Raw genomic sequence first — 20015 nt, 5'->3', positions numbered from 1 at the left:
CACAACTGGAATACTGTGTCCAGTTCTGGGCTCCCCAGTTCAAGAGAGACAGGGAACTACTGGAGAGAGTCCAGCATAGGGCAACTAAGATGATTAAGGGATTGGAGCATCTCCCTGATGAGAAAAGGCTGAGAGAGCTGGGGCTCTTTAGCCTGGAGAAGGCTGAGGGGAGACCTTATTAATGCTTGTAAATATGTAAAGGGTGGTTTGAGGGAGGATGGAGCTGGACTCTTCTCAGTGGTTCCCAGTGACAGGACGAGGGGCAACGGGCACAAGCTGGAACATGGGAAGTTCCACTCAAATATGAGGAAGAACTTCTTTCTGGTGAGGGTGCCAGAGCCCTGGAACAGGCTGCCCAGGAAGGGTGTGGAGTCCCCATCTCTGGAGATCTTCAAGCCCCGCCTGGATGCAGTCCTGAGTGATGTGCTCTGGGCAATCCTGCTTCAGCAGGGGAGTTGGACTAGATGATCTCTGGAGGTCCCTTCCAACTCCAACAATTCTGTGATTCATAAAGCTAGCACTAATCCACATTAAGGAGTTTTTCTGGGCTGGTGGTGTCCAGCTGGGGACGGACCCCCGCGGTCCCTCCGTTGGGCTGGGCAGCGACACCACAGGTGTCTCCCACTGACAGGTGGGAGATGCTGGCCTTTCAGGAACGCCCACGTCTCAGGAGACAGCACTTCCTCGGAGCGGGAGAAAAGAGAGAGCACAAGGCTGGGAGCGTCCATATTGGTTCCCACGCGGCTTCTGGCCTCCCGACCTCCCAAATCTGTAACACCAGAAACCGTGACTTTTATCTGCGAAAGCACAGGGTAATCTGCCGACAAAGGGCGCCGAGAGCTCCTAGTTCGCATTAAAGTCTCAAAAAGAGGTTTCTCAGCCGGGGAGCGAAGGGGCTCAGGCATTGCAAGGCCTGAGGGGCCGCCACTGACCCCACCGCCGTGGGCCGCACCGCGCCACCCGGCCTCCGCCCGCCCTTACGGGGAACGGCCCGCCCGCCTCGGCCCCCCCTCCTGCCCTCGCCGTCTTCCCCTCAGCCCCGCCGGGCGCCCTGCCCTCCGCCACCCCGGTGAGAGGGCGGGAGGTCCGCCGTGGCACCGGGGGGGGGGGGGAAGAGTCTCGAACCCGTTGCCTCGGGGGAACGGGAGGCCGCACCCCAGCGAGGGATGGAGGGGAGATGGGGAGGGCGCAGGGCGGCCCCGGCCCGGCCCCCGGAGGCTATCCCCGCGCGTCCCGCTCTACCCCCGCCAAGCCGCGCCCCTCCCCGGCCCCGCCGCCACCCGCTTCATTCACGAACCGGTTCTCGCCGGCTGCCTCCGCCTCTCGCCTCCCTCCCGCCTCCGCCCAGCCCTGCCGCCGCCGCGGCACGCCCCCCTCCCCCCTCCCCCCTCCAATTCAACGCGCCGCCTCGCTCCCGCCCCGGACGCGCTAGCGGCGCCTCCGATTGGGTGGGCGCGACGCTCGTCGTGACGTCAGGTGAGCGAGGGGCGGGTCCCGGGGGCGCTTGTGCGGGAGGCGGCGCCCGATCTCCCTCCTGGTGCAGCCGCGTCCGCCGCCCGCTAGCCCGCAGAGCCGCCCGCCGCCGCAGCTGTATGGTCCATCCCCGCTCCGCCGCCGAACCCCCGCCGGCAGCTCCGCGGCCTCCAGCGCCTCCGCCTCCTCCTGGTTCTGCTCCTCCTGCCCCCGGCGGTGGCGCCCGCACCCCGGCTGTATGATCAGGCTACAGTCTTCAATGAGTAACCATATTCCTGTGAGTGTCGACCGACCGACCGCGACCCCCACCACCACCACCCCCCCCATCCCTTCCCGGCACGGCCAGGCCGCCTCCCCCAGACCCTCGCCCTGCGCCCCGCCGGCTGCCCGGCTCCCGTGCCTCTCCTTCTCCCCTTCGTTTCCCCTCCCCGCTTCTCCCCCCCGCCTCTCCTCCATGTTGTCTCTTTGTTCTGTCGCCCGGGCCACGCCGGCTCCGGGCGGCTTTTCGCAGCGCCGGCCTGCGGCTCCTCTCGGGTGGGCCGCGGGAGAACCGAGCCCGCTCGGTTGCGGGGCGGCTGGATGTCCCCCGCTGCCCCCGGCGCCCTTCTCCTCCTGCCGGTCCCCCTCTCCCCTCCTCTGCCGGAAGAGGAGGAGGGGGGCGACCTCTCCGCGGTTCCCCAGCGGCTCGGCCTCGGGCACAAAGCCGCTTTGTGAGCCTGGCTGCCGCCGGCCCCGCCCGCCGGCCCGGCCTCCCCCCGCCGGTGTCTGTCTGGCGGCGGCTGCCGGCCCGGCAGCCGCCGCTAGACAGACACCGGCGGGGGGAGGCCGGGCCGGGCGGCTGCCGGGAAGGACAGCGCCCCTGGGCCGCTTCAGGGAGGCGGCGGGGACCGGGAGCCCCCTGCCGGGGTTGGGGGGGGTGTGTGTGTGTTTGTGTGGGAGGCGGAGGCCGGGCGGCGGCTCCGGGGGACAAGATGGCTCCGCGTCGGGAGCCTGATCGAAGCGTGATGCGAACCCGTGACCGCCGCAACCGGGGCGACGGCCCGGCCCGCGGGGCGGTGTCACGGCCGGGACGCCGTCTCCTCGCTGGGAGGCGAGGCCCGGGGGCCCGGCACCCAGCGGCCGAGGCGGCGGTGGGAGCCCGGGGTTTTCTGGGCAAGTCGGGGCTTGCCCGTGGGCGGGTGGCACGGCCGGGCCGCGGCGCTGGCGGGCTGGGCTAGCTGGCGCCGCCGCTGCTCGCCACCCCACCGGGGCGACGGAGGCCGAGCGGCGGCTTCTTTGTCTCGGGGGGGTGGGTGGGTGAGACCCGGCAGCCAGCGAGGACGCGAGTCCTTTCCCGGCTAAGGCCCGAGCTCCCGGGTGGAGGAGCCGGCCTTGTCCCGGCTGGGCTGCGAGATGGCTCCTCAGCGCCGGGCCGGGGGGGTGGGGGGGGGAAGGTCCGCAGAGGAGTCATCTGTGTGATGTAAATATCTGAGAGATACATTTCCATTTCCTGATGCACCCTGACCTCAGGAGGAGCTGTGTGTCACCGTCACTGTCTGAAATCCCCTACCCAAAGTCATCTGGCGAAGATTATACAATGATTTGAAAGTGATGGCTTTGCCAACTGAAAGAATAGAGGGAGATGCTGGTGGCAAAAACCTCTCTGCTTTGCAGATGTGGTGATACTGTTGATGATGCTTGTGGAAAGGTTCCCACCCTGTTGGATATTTCCGCTTTCTCAAAGGAAGTTTCCTAAACCCGGCATAGTACAACTTGCCCTAGTATTTCATACTCAAACTCTAACTAAACTTCCTTGAACGCTGTATTTTCTGCACCCCTTGACTTAATAATCTTTCTCATAGCTCCAGCCTGCAGTCTGTTTTGTGCAGATCCTTGATGATAAAGGATTCATTCTGGTTCTGAGCGCTTCTTGAGTGCTTTGAAACCTCACTCAACTAAATACATACAGTAGAAGTGGCTTCTGAGGCTTATCAGTAGCTCTGATAGTAGCTCATTGATCTGATAGACTGAGTACCCCTTTCCCCCGCATTCTTCAGATCTCATGGTAACGGCACATCTTCTGCTATCCATTGTTCTTTTTTTTTTTTTTATAGTTTTTTGCTTGCCATGTTCAGCAACTGATTTACACAAGAGGCTAGTCCTCCCTCTTTGTTTCAAGTTTAGGTCATAACTTTCCAGCTCAAAAAAAAAAAAAAATTATTTTATTTTTTTTATCTCCCCTAGTAATCTCAGTGCCTGTGCTGCCTCACGTCTGTGACCACGGAGCACAAGTGTGTATTTAAGCACGAACAACGCAGGGCTTGCTGGTGGTAGTACGAACCCCAGAAATAGGGACGCAAGAAAAGACAAAGCATTATCAAAAATAAGTAATCTATGGTCATTGAAGCAGGATTAGTAGCAGTTACTCTCAGGTCTTGGTTGCTGTCTGGTAGCCGGCTACCCACGTTGCAGATATTATGAGCTGAAAAAAAGGCATGAGGGTCCTGTGATTCTGTTGTTTCTTACTGCTGCTGGAGACAACTTCCCAGTATGTCTACCTGCATCTGCAGAGTCCTTCCACAGCAGTGACTCAGAAGTATGAACCCTGTCTCCTTGTAGTCTCAGAAGACTGTCAGATCAAAAAACCTGGAGCTGACGCTTATTATCCCTTTGAGCAGCAAAGGGGTTTGAAATCGGCTTACAGGAACAGAGTCGTGTCAGGGGGAAAATGTGGAAGGAGCAATACAGAAACTGCACAGCCATGAGAGGAAATGTGAGAATGAGAAAGGAAAATGAGTGACAGATATAGCAGGAGCCAAGGGAGAAGGATGTCATTGTCTTACCGAAACTAAATGTGTCAGTAAGGCGGTAAATAAATAGAATTTAGCGTTATCTAATAACTTTTGTCTTGTGAAACCTTCCTGTTCTGACAGAACACATGCCACGTAAGAATGCTGGCTCTGTCCCAGTGTGTAGGCTGACTGTAAGTGATCGCTTCTTCTCTTAAAGATTAACCAGAACGCCCAGATCGGGGTATTACTGAGTTCAAAACTAATAGCAGATTGTCACCTTATTTAAAAAATTAAAACTCAGTCTATCAGATCAATGCAAAACGTGCTTCTGTGCTAAATGTAACTCCAGAATTCCTTACAGCTTTCTTTGCAGACGCAGCTTGTTTGGCACTCATACCTTATTAGACTCGATTAAAAAAAAGCAGTAACTGTCTTTGCACATGTGCGCTAAATTTCTCATGTTACTGCTTAAAACATAATGAAATAATTTTTGACTGGGATGACAGGATTTACATAGTTTGCTACTGAAGTGAAAGCGTGAAGTCTATTTGAGACTCCTTTCAGAAACTGAACTGTACATTGACTGTACATTAGACAAGAGGATGGAATGGTTTCTCTGATGTGTTATTTTTCCCAGTATCTGTTAAGGCTTCTTTCCGTGTGGTTTTTTTTTTTTTTCATGGTTGAGGCAGAACTAGGAACACAGTCACGTGGCCTCAGTTTCATCATCTCTGGAAGTTGCATTGACTTGTTATATAGGAAGTTTTGAGATAATTTTTTTTCTTCCCCGTAAACTGCATACTTGAAGCACAAAAACGATCCTTCCTTCACAGAGCAGATCACAACGAATTTATGAGAAACCTTTGGAATCTCCCATCTGTGATACATGAGCATATTTTCTTAGGCCATGGGTCACTTTCTCTGGTCCAAAATGGGTGGTGTTATCACTGTGGATATCGTGATACAGGCATCCGTGTACCCGTTAGATAGGAGGTGCATCTTCTCAGCAATACTGAAGGAACGTGTGTCTCTGCTTTGCGCAATGGCTCCGTGGCTTGTACCCCTTACACTCCCACTCCTCCTCCTCTGCCTTAGCAGTTGCTCCTTAGGCCTTGAGTAGTAAGAAAAGGTCAGGGGTATTTGACCCTCTGTCCTTCAGTAACTTTTTTATCGGACAGCAAATTAGAACAATGAACTTACTTGCAGGTGTTCTCAAATTGTTAAGAAATGTAGTTTATTTTAGCTTTCTAGTTTTGATCCTGTGGTTTCAGTAGGCGAGTGTGTGGCAGGTCTTGACTTCAGAGAATGCGATACCACATATTTCATTCTGGGTATAAATGTTTCCAGTCCAGGAGCAGGTGGATTGAGCAGCAGTGAACCATCTTGCACGTCGTCTGAAGGTAGAGTGAAGTGTCCTGTAACCATGTAAACAAGCGCTTTTGTTTGCACACTCCTCAAGATGCTACCAAGTTGTGAACAAGAATGTCAGCAGCATGGGATAACCTTACACCTCTCTGCTTTCCACATATCAGTAATGATCTAATGATTGCTCTCATAAGCAGTTTTTGCCTGACGTGACTGTTTCAAACCCAGAATTAACATACATGTGAATCTACTTGTCAGTGAAGACAGATACTTTAGCTTCCTGTCTCAATGAAGGGCATAAACTAAAGCTTTTCTTTTAAAGATGTCTTTCTCTTGCTTGAATAAACTATTCTCTAACTTCTCCTAGTGTAAATAAAATTGTACCATCTACTATCAATTAACGTGACTTTATCCCGTATTGAACAACACACCTTCTATTAACAGGTTGTCCTGGCACATTAAGGTTAGGGTTTTTTTCCAAGTTTATTTTGATAGATCTAATGGTCTAAATATTGTTTGGCTCTCTGTTACTGATAGAAACAGCCACTTCTGTTTCCAAAGCCCTTCAGTGTTAATTTTCCTCATGGAAAATTCACATGTAAACTAAAAAGAGTATGCTGGAGTACCCAACCTGATGGTACAAATGATGAGTTGGTGTCTTTCTGATAACGAAATTTCCACATACAGTACTATGCGTTTGAATTTCACTTACGCAGCCTTGGGCTTTCATGCACTGTCTTGACTTTTTTGATAGTTTACCTACCAAGTAGTTAGCTGTCTGAGACAACATAGTAATTTTAAAGCTGTATTTCCAAGCCTCTCAAAAGTTGCTCACATCATTTAAGTTCCTCCTAAGCCCAGGGTGATCTTAATTGCTACAACGCTATTTTTAGCACTGTTTTCTTACCTTCCAGGTCTTTTTAGTGAAGATGGGTGAAGCGTTGTACTCTGGCTTAACGCCAAAGCACAAACAGCATGCCAACGTACTGCTTGTCTTTTCATTTTCATCTGACTCCCGGACTAGAACTAAACTAGGTTGGCAAAGCTGTCTTAGGATAGCACGGTGTGTTGCTGCCTTAAGGAGTTGGTCTGCACGTGGAGCTTTCTGGCCGGCAACAGTGAGAAGCGACGGCGTTCACATCAAAGGAAAATACGAGCTTTGCTCCTTTACAGTGTGGCAGCAACAGTTGCCAAGGCAAAGAGTGAGACTCAAATACCTGCTTGGTTAGGTCCTTAGTTGTGTGAATTAGTAAGGTGCTGATGTGTCTAATTGCTAACTGTTAAGTCAGTATTAACAAAGTGAACTCATTTGCTAGGGGTTAATTACACATAGAAGTTGGATGTAACGTTGTGTAACGTACTTGCTTGAGCTTTGTGTAAGAGTTAGAACTGTGCACCCAGTTTCTAGATACGATTAATAATCTGTATTGAAAAAGTAGGATTTATTACTTAACTAATGCTTTGCTGCCTGCCCTCCTCCTTCCCCCCCCCCCCCCCCCCCCATGATTTTGTCTGGTATCGTATTGAGTACTCGTAGTTGCATACTAAGGGCAGTCTGCCTACCAGGCTGGATGGATCCTGATTACTTTTGAGTTCCTACCTGCCCCAGTAAGGGGTCATGTTAACTGCTTCCAATTACTCTACATTCTTTTCTCCCCAAAAAACCTCCATCTTGCCAATTGAAAAGTCTTTTCTTTACCCTAGTGACCCCATTCTATCTCCTCCAGCTCATTTGTGTGCTTTTCTATTTCTGTTCCTGACAGCCTCCACTCCCTCATCATCTACCAGGGAAAAGGAACCGACTGTGATTCTTCTTAGCAGTCTTAAGAAGAGATAAACATGAGATCTGCCAGTGCATGTGGAAAGTGGCACAAGACCTCGTGCAGCTGTATCTGCTTAAAGCTCTTCTGTCCCTTTTTGCTGTTCTGCTTCTTAAACTAATTGAAAGTGACTTTAAATAAGCTATCTTCGGTTCTTTTTTTCAGTTGCTATTTTAGGTGTTCTCTAGGTCTGGTCCTGGGAGTCTTTTTAATGCACACCAACCTTCTTCTGCTAGGGCATGGCTGGTGTGTCAGGTGATGATTCTTGGAGTTCTTCCAAGTCCAAATTCTCCTGGTTCCTGTTGCTCTGTTGGCCTTTGACTTCAGAGGATCCTTCTTACTCCTTTTTCATGCCTGTTGTATTTGGAGCTCTCACTGTCCGTCAAGTTATCACAAATAAAAAGCTGAAATGGGTTTTTTGCAAGTAACTGGCAAGCTTAATCCTACAGTCTTTACAGAAGTGGCGATGGTAATATCTCTGGAGTGGCAGCAAAGTGCATGTGAAATTTTCCTATTAGTTTCTTTCTGCTAAGTTCTTTCTTGTATTTTGTAGCAGGTTTTTTTGTTGGTTTGGTGGGTTTTTTTTTTGTTTGTTTGTTTTGTTTGCTTGCAAGCCATGCCTGTGATTAAGGTGTACCTTAAAACAAAACTTCTTACCATGAAAATGATGCCTGGGGGTGTTTGGTCTGCTTTTTCTAGAGGTCCTTTGCGACATCCTGTGATGCAGCTCTACCCATCTGCGACAGTCCAGGCTCTTAATGATTTTTATCTTCTCTATTATTACTACTGTTGCTGAAATTCCTCTTCTCTGGGCTTATGAATGGAACAAAGTCATGTCTACAACAGAAAACATTGTTGCCGTTCTTTAAATTGTTGTTCACTGTAAGAAGTCCTCTACTGCTAACATGCGTAGACACCCTCTAAGGGTCCCTTCCAGCCTAAACTATTCTATGATTCTATACCTCTTAGAAAACTCAGCAGTTGTTAAGACTATTGATCTGTTGTGGCTCAAAATCACAAAATGATATGGGATTGGAAGGGACCTCTGGACATCATCTAGTCCAACCCCCCTGCCAAAGCAGGTCCACCCAGAGCAGGTTGCACAGGAACGTGTCCAGGTGGGGTTTGAATGTCTCCAGAGAAGGAGACTCCACCACCTCTCTGGGCAGCCTCTTCCAGGGCTCTGCCACCCTCACAGCAAAGAAGTTCCTCCTCGTGTTTAGGTGGAACTTCCTATGTCCAAGTTTGTGCCCATTTCCTCTTGTCCTGTCGCTGGGCACCACTGAAAAAAGACTGGCCCCATCCTCCTGACACCCTCCCTTTAAGTATTTATAAGCATTGATCAGATCCCGCCTCAGCCTTCTCTTCTCTAGACGAAAAAGACCCAAGTTCCTCAGCCTTTCCTCGTAAGGGAGATGCTCCAGGCCCTTAATCATCTTTGTAGCCCTCTGCTGTACCTTCTCTAGCAGTTCCCTGTCCTTGAACTGGGGAGCCCAGAACTGGACCCAGTGCTCCAGATGGGGCCTCACCAGGGCAGAGCAGAGGGGGAGGATGACCTCCCTTCACCTGCTGGTCACGCTCTTCCTGATGCACCCCAGGAGGCCTTTGGCCTTCTTGGCCACAAGGGCACATTGCTGCCTAATGGTCATCCTGTTGTCCACCAGGACTCCTAGGTCTTTTTCCTCAGAGCTGCTCTCCAGCAGGTCAGCCCCCAACCTGTACTGGTGCAGGGGGTTATTCCTCCCCAGGTGCAGCACCCTACACTTGCCTTTGTTGAATTTCATCAGGTTCCTCTCTGCCCAACTCTCCTCCTTAATAGTAGTTAAGTAGACTCACTGTAGTCTTACAGTATATGGTGTAGCGCCTGCAGTGGAGTCTTTATCTGACTCCAAATCCTAGATGGCAGTTAGCGACCATGACTTCTTCCTGACCTTCGTTAAAGTGTATTAAGGTATTGGCTATTATCAGGACTTACTGTACAATCAGGTCTTTAGGACCTGATTGTTTGAATTGGCTTCCTTATGGTTGGGAACCTTTTCAGCACAGGTTGCTTCTTTCATGGTCCTTTGAATAGGAAGGTTTGAGTGTAGAGCACTGAAATACTGTCTCTCCTCCTTACTTTCTCATGTACACTTGCTCTGATTATGTATGTGGATGGAAGCACAGAGCTGGTTTTTGGTTTAAAACAAAATCTGAACGATGCTACAATGAAGTTACAGCTTCTGTTTGCTAGAAAATAGATTTATGAAGGCAAAGAACTGATACTACTGCATCCCAGTTGGGGGGAGGAGGGAATAATTAAAAAAATCACATATTTAAGGAAGTAAGTCCATGATAGCAGTTCTGTAACACTGCATGCTCAGCTTATCTATTTCCAAAGTGTCATGGGCAATATTTTGTTTGGACATAGAAACACGTGTATTTCTTCTCATGTTTGGAGTTGACTGGTCAGCGTAAGTCCATTTTTTTTTTTTCTGCTAAATAGTTGCACACTCAATGATATTTCTCTCTCATACCTAAGTATATTTAGTGGGCATTTAGTTCAGCTTGTACCTGTCTTTTGGGAAACAAAACTTCTCTCTTTTTCCCTTCCGTTGCCTGGGCAGGTATCAGCAGCAGCACTGGTACCGTGGCTGGGCACAAAACTAACTCCTCCGCTGTAAGGTTCTACAGTGCAAAAAAGCATATATTCTTAGTTCATTTGCACAGCAACATCTGCAAATGAATACACAACTCATCATCAGCTATCTATTTCCTAGTTGTGCGTCTTGGAGTAATTTCATATGTAAATTTAACCGTAGCAAAATAGCACACCACTGGGCAGGAAGAACCTGTTCAATAAACTTGCTTTTGTATGCTTTTAGCTAGACTGTTGCCACTGTCTTTGTATATTAATAAAGTGACAGTGTAAAAAGGCAAGTAAAAGCAGATAAAGGTTGCCATGTGTCTTCAGCCTTTAATACATGAAATATTCCTTAGTTAGAAATGTGTGCCTTGAAAGTCTCCAAATATGTTCAGAAGCTGGCATTGTTTTGTTAGGCCACAAAGACTTTGTGTTTGCTTTCACGCCTCCTATTTGAGACAGGTGGATTTAGATGCATTTTTTTTTTTTTCTACTGGCTGTTCTGTACATGAATTAATGGTGCTTACACGCCAAGTAAGTCTTTAGCCTTTAACACAAGTGATTCTGCATCTATGTAGAAACTGATAGTTTCTTTAAACACTTAAAGTTGTTTGATGCTCAGCTTGAATATTCAAGGAATCTCATCCTTGCCTTCATGGGCCTCCTTAAGATCAGTGTAACTTCAGTATGTGTTGTGATGTCTCTTAATTCAGAATGGAAAATACAGGTATTTTCCGTATGAGTATCCTGGGAAAGCTATGCTAAAAATATAAATACTGGTGTTCTTAAAACATGGTCTCTTTTTGCTATATTTGGTACATTTTAATTGGTATTTTAATATATCTCAAGATTTGGTGTTGAAACAACCCTATATGGAAACTTTGCATTAAGTAAATTAATTTATTTTCAAGTAATCCTTGCTGAGAAAGGTAACGGGGTTCTTAGGCAAATGTAAATCTTGGATTAAAAAATAAACCTTGTGAAACTGTTGAGTTGTCTTGGTTTTATTTTTTAATATTATATAGTGCTTGGTGTCTTCAAAATAACTTGGCTGCACCTGTGCTCATTATGCTTTTTTTTTTTTCTCCCCTCTCTTTACAGCAGTTCTGTGGTGTTCTTGGTCACACATTTATGGAGTTTCTGAAGGGCAGTGGAGACTACTGCCAGGCACAGCACGACCTCTATGCAGACAAGTGAACTGTAGAAATTCATTACTACTCCACCAAGAAGCCCCCTTAAGAGTGGTTGACCAGGATAAGAAGTATTGAATTGAAATTGGCAGAGCATTTAACAACAGAATTCAGACCTGGATGGGGTAAACCTCAGTGCACTGCCTTTCTTTTGCCTCAGTATTACTGGATTGAAGAATTGCTGCTTCTTGTTAGGAGGTTCATTTCATTTCCCATTGCTCCCAACTTCATACTTCCAAGCACTGAGAATTTCACGTGGAGAATAGTGAAGTAGACTTCAGTTTCTCTACATCACTTCTGTGTTAGAATTTTTTTTTTTAATCCTTTCATAATCTTGTTGCATGTTTAACTAAATCAGTATGGCCCGAATGAACCGCCCAGCTCCTGTGGAAATCACCTACAAGAACATGAGATTCCTAATCACACACAATCCAACCAATGCAACCTTAAACAAATTTATAGAGGTAAGGCCAGGACAGAATTCTTATTGATGTAGGTTTTGTTTAATGCCTGGAGAGCATGCTATATTAACAGTTTCCTTCTTTACTAGTTGATTACAGCTGTGGAAGCCGTGTGAAGAGGTGCTGAGACTGTTTGTATGTGACTTTTCTTAAAATACTGATGCCACGTTTCAAAGACCTGCAGACAAATCTATTCAGATATTCTCGAACTGAAGCAAAGAAATAATTATACTGCCTAGTACATGAAATACATTGTTTAGGTCTGAAAACGGGAATTATCTGGCAGTTACGTGTAGAACAATACAAAGATCTGCTAGTGGTAGGAACCTGCATTCAGATCCATCTAAAGTGGTGTAACGTTTCCTTGCACCTATTGCGTAGTGATTAGAAAGGGAATAATCCGCTACACGCTTTGGATCAGAACCATGGAAACAAATAACAGGATTGCAATATGCTTTCACTGCCTATCTCCCTTCAGTATTAGCAGATCATGGTGTAAATTAAGAGAATCTTCTGGGTGTCTACTTGGATGAAGCTTGGGGTGGTAGGCTTGCTCTGCATCCGGAGCTGCTGAAGCTGCTTTAAGTGTTTTGGTACATGCTGAAATTGTTTACTGACTAAAGCCAGGTGGCTCGGCAGGTATCGCTGGTGTCTGAATTCATCATCTAAGCCTTGCTTCTAGCATGTTGGAGCTACGAAGTGCAGAGTTAAAAGTGTATGCATGTACGATAACAATAAATTCCTCCAAAGTTCCTGGTAAGGCCCCAGTTTGTAATGCACTCCCTCATTAGCAGGTTTTTAGGTGTATTATACCTCTGTTTTGCATTTGGTGTGAGATAATTTACAAGAAGTATAGTGAGAGAACATTTGCTTGCCTTTATACTCTTACTAGATAAAGTATGCTTAGGCTTTGCTTCAGTCATTACTGTGACAGTTATAGTGTGAATGGTGGGTTGTTGCAGGGAGAATGAAGAATGATTGTCTTTTTTTAATGGAGGGTAATAGCAAAACGGAAAGTTAAATTTTACCTTTCTCTAGTTATGCTAACTCAGAAACTGGAATAATTTATTGTCCTGTGCTCAAAACTCTTAACAGTAAGAGGGCTTACAAACCTGTTGTTCTAAGTTGAGGGAGAAATGGGAAGATCTAAATCTCACTCGGAAGGCTTTTAGTGAAGTATGTAGCTTTGCAAACCAGGAAATCTCATGTTCCTTTAAAAGGAATGATCTTTTGGAGATGGACTGCTTATTTCATCAACCTTTATCTGGATCTGATTTTAAAAGGAAAAAAAAAATGATCCACCATAACAAAACAGTCTTCAAATATATTTGCAGAAGAACTTATAAGTATCTGGCATTAGCACACAGCTTTTCGGTTATTTCCGCTTTCTGTATTCCTGACAGGGTGACAAACATTTGCATGAGTTTACTTACTGAACATTTTGAAATGAGGTAACAAGCTAACCTATTGAGAAAAGTAAATGGTAAGTGCAATCAGTTTACTCTTAAAGCAGTATTTTTTTTTTTCATTCCCTAGGAACTTAAGAAATATGGCGTTACCACAGTAGTAAGAGTGTGTGAAGCTACTTACGACACTGCTCCGGTGGAAAAAGAAGGCATTCAGGTTTTGGTAAGTAATGTAGAAGCAGAGTTGAAAACCAACCCACCCCCGCCCTGTCCTGCTTTCTCCCACACACTCCCCCAAAAAAAATATAAAATCTTTTGACGCCACCTTAGTAACTCTACAAGTGTATTACAGCAGCTGATGGAGGCAAAAGCTGTGCAGACGTCCTCTCTTGTCAGGAAAAAACATCTGATTTTGAGCAAAATAATTTGCTCGATGAAAACATATTGAAGGAAATCTGTTTGTAATGTTAGTGTAGTTACACTATTAGAAAACCGTAAGCTTCAGCTATTTTGTCCGTTGTGTCCTCTCCTTTTTTGTTTATACGCAGCATACAAGCATAAAGAGTTCTATCTTTATGTATTTATTTTTGTCGTGCTATATTCTAGGATTGGCCCTTTGATGATGGTGCTCCACCATCCAACCAGATTGTTGATGATTGGCTAAACCTCCTTAAAGTTAAATTCCGGGAAGAACCTGGTTGTTGTATTGCTGTACACTGTGTTGCTGGTCTTGGAAGGTGGGTAAAGTTTTGAAGATTTGCTGAATTGTCATCCCTGGTCAGACTTGTTAAGATCTAGTACAAAAGTTTATTTAGGGCAAATGTAAAATAGTCACATATCCAGTATTGGAATGACCTCACGCTTAAAAGTAGTAGTTCAGGTGGCAACAGGAAACTGTTGTATGTACATATTAGGCTTAAAGGCCGCTTAGGTAACTATTATCACAGCGCTCTCACAGATTATGTAAACAAGTATATTCTTGTACCAAGCATATTGATGAGTGTCCCATTTATGTTTTTAGTCTTGCTATGTTGTCTTTTTTTCTAATTAATGTGGGTTTTAGTGACTCGCCTGTAAATTTCCTCTTCATCCCCATTTCAGCAGTATTTCCAGTCCCCTTGTACCAAGTGTATTGTAGCCATTAGCCACAAACAAGTGGAGTGTTCTGGCACATCAAGATGAGACTTCATCCACCACCTATTTGGGGGATGAAAAGTGTTCTCCAAAGTACCAGAGCTCTGTTTCTGTCTCTCCTCTAACACTGAACCTCAAAATTTTTGAGTACTGGTAAATACTCTCAGTCCTGTTCCCTCTGCTGCTACTATCTTAAATGCAATTCCAACACTCCTGAGAACATAATGGTTTTGCTGATATTATTCTAGACTACCCGAGAACTAAATCTGTTCAAAAAACAGTTGCTATATTCTAGCCATGGGTTTCAGCACGTTCAGTATAAAAGGGAGGTTTCGGTCTTGCTGTCCATAAGTCTGGCTTATCCACTGTTTGCATTACGGCTTCACACGTAACAAAGTTGACTGTAGTGGTGAATGTCTCAAGACAAGTCCTCTTCAGCTGCTCACAATGATATCTGTTGTGTTTTCCTCAACTGGGCAGTTAACTAGTTGAAAAGAAGATCCTAGCTTTTTATCATGTAAGGTGTTTTTAAATCCCTGAGTATCTAAAACAGCTTAAGCTTGCTACTAGATGCACAAGTCTCTTGGTAGTGTGTTGCATGGGTCTTGTCTTGATTTTTTTTTTTGTTTGTTTGTTTTTTGAACCATAAATTGCTAATGTATTCAAGTTTGATTTGTGTTAGGCTTTCCTAATTGAAAACTCTGTTCTGTCAGATGAAGAATACTGTAGCAAGCAAGCAAATCCCTGGAGGTGTGCAGCAGCCTGTGGGTTGCATCTGTTCCTAAAACTTGTGACACTAGTTCTAGGACTTGTCAGTTCTTACTGAACCTGACCCTTCCGATTTCTGCTTTGGGGTTCTGACTGCTTTTCAGGGTGCTTGTTTGTGGGAATAGAAGCCCACGTGCAACTCTTCCCCTAGAATCAATTGGCTTTGAAGCAAATGGATAAAGACTGCTTGCATTTTCTTTTTTCAATTCCTGCCATTCTCCTATACCTAAAGTCAGATGAACAAAGTTAAGTTCAACCAGAGTTAATTTAAATCCCTTTCTTAATGAGAATGAGTAGTTCAAAAACAGATGGTATAATGGCTCGGTTAACGTAGAAACACCTTCTGCCTATCCCTTTTGCTTCCCTGGGGAAGAAACATGAGATACACAGAAGGACAGAAAAGAGAACTGGGAAAAGTAAACTTTTTTTGAAGTATGCATTGGCAAATGCTAAACTGAGTATTTTCTTTTTTTACTAGAGCTCCAGTCTTAGTTGCTCTTGCGCTGATAGAATGTGGAATGAAGTATGAAGATGCGGTGCAGTTCATAAGACAGTAAGTATGAAGCTAATATCTAGTTGTTTCCAAGACTGAATGTACTGATACATCCTTAGACACCAAAGGAAATTCTGAATCCTGTTCTTGTCTTTTACATTCCCTTTTTTTTTTTTTTAAAGGTATTTTGTTCATCTGTATTTTTTAACACTCATACTGCACACAGTTGGTGTTGTAGGGCTTGGCCTGTGTGATCGGTATTTTCTGTTCCTGTAGAAACCAGAATGACTAAGTAATTATTCGAGCAAGTTTAAAAACAAACAAGCAAAACCACCTATAGAACCCCTCTATCAGTTATTCATGTTTGTGGATCCTTTCTTCTGTATTAGATCAAAGTGTGCTAAACAGTTCCTCCTAGTCATTTCTGGTAGTCTGTCACAGAAAAATATCTCCTTGGATTTTTTTATAAATATATGTGAGTTGAATGAGAACAATTTTAGTCTCAATGCTTAAATTTTTCAGGTTTCAGCTAATTTAAAAGAAGCTACAGTTCATGTAAACAATACCAAAATACTTCTTGTGTAATTGCCAAGCCTTTAAAGAATTAAATTCAGCTTGTACATCTTAACAGGCTGGTGTACTTAAAGTGAGAAATAAGACACTTCGTACAGATTCCAAACACTCAACAAAAATGTACCCTTCTTTCACACACTTGTGTTTTGAGAAAAGCAAGAAAGCTCAATTTCTGTTCAACAACTTCTTATGGGGAGTTGCAATGATTATGTACTTTATTAATATTGTGGTATTCCTCATAATTATCTTTAGAGACAGCTTCAGCTTTCTTAAGGAGAGACCATCTCACATCTGCTCTATAGCTTCCTTCTTCTAAAGTTTCTTTTAAAGATCCTAATGCAAGATCTTTGGCTTATGTGTATCGGAGGCTAAAACGCTGTCTGAAATGCTATGTACTCCTTTGAGCACGCGGTCCAACGAGGTATTTGTGAAAGGAAGCTGCCACCCTCTTTCCTGACACTTAACTTTTAATTATCCTTATTTTGCTTACAGTTTTGACTTAATGGTGGGGTTTTTTTTAAGTGACCTAAAAATATTTTTCTATGGTTGATGATATTATTTCACTAGGCAGTAGATTAATGTTCTGTTTAAAACAATTTTTTTCCTCCATCTAGGAAGCGACGTGGAGCTTTTAACAGCAAGCAACTTCTGTACTTGGAGAAATACCGCCCCAAGATGCGTCTGCGCTTTAAAGACTCCAATGGTCACCGAAATAATTGTTGTATTCAGTAAAGCTCAAGAGCCTATCGTACTTCTTCGGGAATAAAGGATGGGAATGAGAATTAAGCAGACTGCATGTCAAAGACATCAGTCTGGTATTTTTTTAGTAGTAAAGGAAGCTTCCCTAGGAGTATTTAATAGGCTAAAGGCTTAGTAGAAATGCAACTTCTATGTTTAGATAAATATCCATCTGTTTGGAGACCCAGTAAATGTTTTTGCTGTACCCTGTTTTTGAGGTGTCTCCTTATTCATTAATTACCAGTTCAGATATCCTTTAATCATGCTATTGAGTCTTACCCACCTAGTTTCAACTACTAAAAATTGGGGTACTAAAACAAATCAATCTGTAGAGAGATTAGGTGCCAAAATATCCAGCATATCAGTTACATGTTTTTCCTTAGAAATGAGTATAGCTCTGATGATGTGAGACCTACCAGCTTATCTGGACCTTACTATATTTTTTCTACAGTCATTTCAATATTGAAGAATATGGCCTCTAAGGTAGTCTTGCCTGCTCACTGTATGTTTTGTCTCCCACAATCGCACTAGAATTATCAGGATTTGCACAGTCTGTCTTTTCAATACAATGAATTACAGCAACTTTTTACCCCAGTGTCTGTACTTTTCTGTTACCTGAACCTCTCCATTTTACAAATCATTACTCTGGTTACTCATGTAGAAAATATTTTAAATTGTACAGAAGCACACAAGTCTTTAATGTCTCCAGACAAAAAGCCTTACAGTAAAATTAATGTTGGCACTTCATGTGCAACTTAACAGAGGGCCTGAAAAGGTTGGGAGGGGCTATTTAATATTTCTAGTAAAATGTTGCCTTTGTCTTGTGCAGGAAGTATAGAATATGCCCTTTACTTTAGTAAATATTTTTTTAAAACGTAGAAATGCTTTGTTATTGTAGCTAAAAATTCTTAATCAGAAAATTTCTGAAAAATCTTGTAGTTTCTTTTACTGTACCTATTGAAAGTTGTTTACCAACTATTGCTTTGTTGAAAGTGTGATTATTTTTTTTTTCTTTTGTTTTTCCTCCTTGAGTTTCTGCTATGACTTGGGCAGACCTCTGTAATATTTTGTATGCCTTTCAAGCTGCGTAACTTAATATTTGGATACTTGATAATTTGTTTTATTATGTAATTGATAAAATGGTGATGTGTATTAATGTTAGTTCAACCATATATTTATACTGTCTTGGGAATGTGTGGTTATAGTTCTGTGGGAGAAATAATTTTGCCAGTGTTCACCAGCTTGTAAAATCTAGTGCGAGAGCTTAAACATCTAAATAAATACTGAAATGCACTTACGAAGTTTGCTGAAATGCTCATGACTTTCACTTATTTTTGTGTACTTTGTCAGCGATCTTGAGGTGCCTAAATTCAGAATCTATCCAGGCATCTGTTTTCTTTTTTAAATCTGGGCCTGAATGTCCCCTTTGCTGTAATGTTTGCTGTTTGTTTTACTCATAAATAAATGTGGACAAAAATTAATAGTAGAAAGTACGGTATTTCTTTATGTAGCTTGTTTTGTGACTTCCCCAGTACTACTTGCTTAGCGTTCTTGAAACTGTCTTTGCAGTAAATGTGGAAGAGTATATGCATCCGTAAAGCTTGGAGAACACTTGGAGAACATCAGTAGCATTAGAATTCAATGACAAAATAGTCTGATACCACGCTTCACTGTCAAGACTGAAGCTATGTCCAAACAGAAGATATCCCAAAAATTATATGAGCCGAGACCTGTGTTGGAGTTTCCAGAGGGGTGACCAAACTTCCTGATGAGAACTGGAAGATGCTCTTAGTAGCCAGCTGAGGCGCTGTTCTTACTGGTCATCATAAGGTACTTAATTACATGATAGCACATTCTTGTCTGCTATTTTATGCTGTGGGCCTAATGGCTTGGGTGAGTATGGTTTGTAAATGGTGTTGGTATTTATAGGATTCCTTAGCATGTAGCAGAAGTTAAATATGGGAAGTGGGAGGGAGCACATGATCTTACAGTTACTGCAGCAGAAGACTGAGGAGTTCTCTCTATTGTTCTGCCATGTAGCCCCTAAATAATGCTGAGGAAAGATAGTCAAACAAGATATTCTGTAACTAGATATCCAGTCAGGTATAAAGTTAAGTGTCCAGGGATCTGGACAGGTTGGATCAATGGGCCAAGGCCAAGGGGATGAGGTTTAATAAGGCCAAGTGCCGGGTCCTGCATTTTGGTCACAACAACCCCAGGCAACGCTACAGGCTTGGGGCAGAGTGGCTGGAAAGCTGCCCAGCAGAAAAGGACCTGGGAGTGTTAGTGGACAGCCGGCTGAACATGAGCCAGCAGTGTGCCCAGGTGGCCAAGAAGGCCAACAGCATCCTGGCCTGTATCAGGAACAGCGTGGCCAGCAGGAGCAGGGCAGTGATGGTGCCTCTGTACTGGGCACTGGTGAGGCCTCACCTCGAGTGCTGTGTTCAGTTCTGGGCCCCTCACTACAGGAAGGACATTGAGCTGCTGGAGCGTGTCCAGAGGAGAGCCACCAAGCTGGTGAGGGGTCTGGAGAACAAGTCCTATGAGGAGAGGCTGAGGGAACTGGGCATGTTTAGTTTGGAGAAGAGGAGGCTGAGGGGGGACCTCATTGCCCTCTACAGCTCCCTGAAAGGAGGGTGTAGAGAGGTGGGTGTTGGCCTCTTCTCCCAAGGGAATAATGACAGGACCAGAGGAAATGGTCTGAAGTTGTGGCAGGGGAGGTTTAGATTAGATATCAGGAAGAATGACTTTACTGAGAGGGTGGTCAGGCCCTGGAACAGCCTGCCCAGGGAGGTAGTGGAGTCACCATCCCTGGAGGTATTTAAGAAACGTGTAGACGTGGCACTTCAGGGCATGCTCTAGTGCCCGGGATTGTTGGTTTGTGGTGGGGTGTTGTGTGTGAGGTTGTGGGTGTGGGGTTTAGTTGGTGGGTGCTTTTTTTTTTTGTTGTTGTTGTGTGGTGTTTTTTTTGTTGTTGTTGTGGTTTTTTTTTGGTTGGTTGTTTGTTTTTTTTTAATGTGGTTGGACTCGATGATCTCAAAGGTCCCTTCCAACCACTAAGATTCTGTGATTCTGTGATCTTTTGCATCTGATTCTCTGAAGTGCTCAGCAGTCAGTTTCAACTGAAGTCTGTAAAAACTGTACTTAAATATATATGAAATTAAGTACTACCAATTTCTGAACAGTCCTGAAGCATTTCA

At 44.7% G+C, this 20015-nt stretch overlaps 2 protein-coding genes across 7 annotated transcripts; both read left to right on the top strand.

Annotated features, from left to right (window-relative positions):
- The first annotated feature begins 1542 nt into the window (after positions 1 to 1542).
- On the top strand, positions 1543 to 11447 carry LOC141468122 (uncharacterized). Its single transcript, XM_074152972.1, has 2 exons — positions 1543 to 1750; positions 11154 to 11447. Exons 1-2 carry the CDS (start codon positions 1712 to 1714, stop codon positions 11247 to 11249), a joined length of 135 nt encoding a protein of 44 aa, XP_074009073.1. The 5' UTR covers positions 1543 to 1711; the 3' UTR covers positions 11250 to 11447.
- On the top strand, positions 11157 to 18639 carry PTP4A1 (protein tyrosine phosphatase 4A1). 6 transcript variants are annotated; one of them, XM_074152966.1, is made up of 5 exons: positions 11157 to 11706; positions 13240 to 13332; positions 13716 to 13846; positions 15490 to 15564; positions 16692 to 18639. In XM_074152966.1, the coding sequence occupies exons 1-5, from the start codon at positions 11602 to 11604 to the stop codon at positions 16807 to 16809; spliced, it is 522 nt and encodes a 173-aa protein (XP_074009067.1). In that variant the 5' UTR covers positions 11157 to 11601; the 3' UTR covers positions 16810 to 18639. The 6 variants fall into 6 exon arrangements, with proteins under 6 accessions (XP_074009067.1, XP_074009069.1, XP_074009068.1 ...); XM_074152968.1 differs by having other exon boundaries at positions 11602 to 11632; positions 13238 to 13332; XM_074152967.1 differs by having other exon boundaries at positions 11602 to 11706; positions 13755 to 13846.
- Positions 18640 to 20015: the final 1376 nt, after the last annotated feature.

Source organism: Numenius arquata, chromosome 9 (assembly GCF_964106895.1).
Source record: "Numenius arquata chromosome 9, bNumArq3.hap1.1, whole genome shotgun sequence".
Lineage (NCBI taxonomy): Eukaryota > Metazoa > Chordata > Aves > Charadriiformes > Scolopacidae > Numenius > Numenius arquata.
This window is presented reverse-complemented; position numbering and strand designations above follow the sequence as displayed.

Coding starts and splice junctions, on each gene's coding strand:
- PTP4A1 (XM_074152966.1), top strand. CDS start 11,602: ATGGCCCGAATGAACCGCCCAGCTCCTGTGGAAATCACCTACAAGAAC. Junction 13,847..15,489: donor TGTGTTGCTGGTCTTGGAAG/GTGGGTAAAGTT, acceptor TTTTTTTACTAG/AGCTCCAGTCTTAGTTGCTC. Junction 15,565..16,691: donor GCGGTGCAGTTCATAAGACA/GTAAGTATGAAG, acceptor TCCTCCATCTAG/GAAGCGACGTGGAGCTTTTA.
- LOC141468122 (XM_074152972.1), top strand. CDS start 1,712: ATGATCAGGCTACAGTCTTCAATGAGTAACCATATTCCT. Junction 1,751..11,153: donor CAATGAGTAACCATATTCCT/GTGAGTGTCGAC, acceptor CTCTCTTTACAG/CAGTTCTGTGGTGTTCTTGG.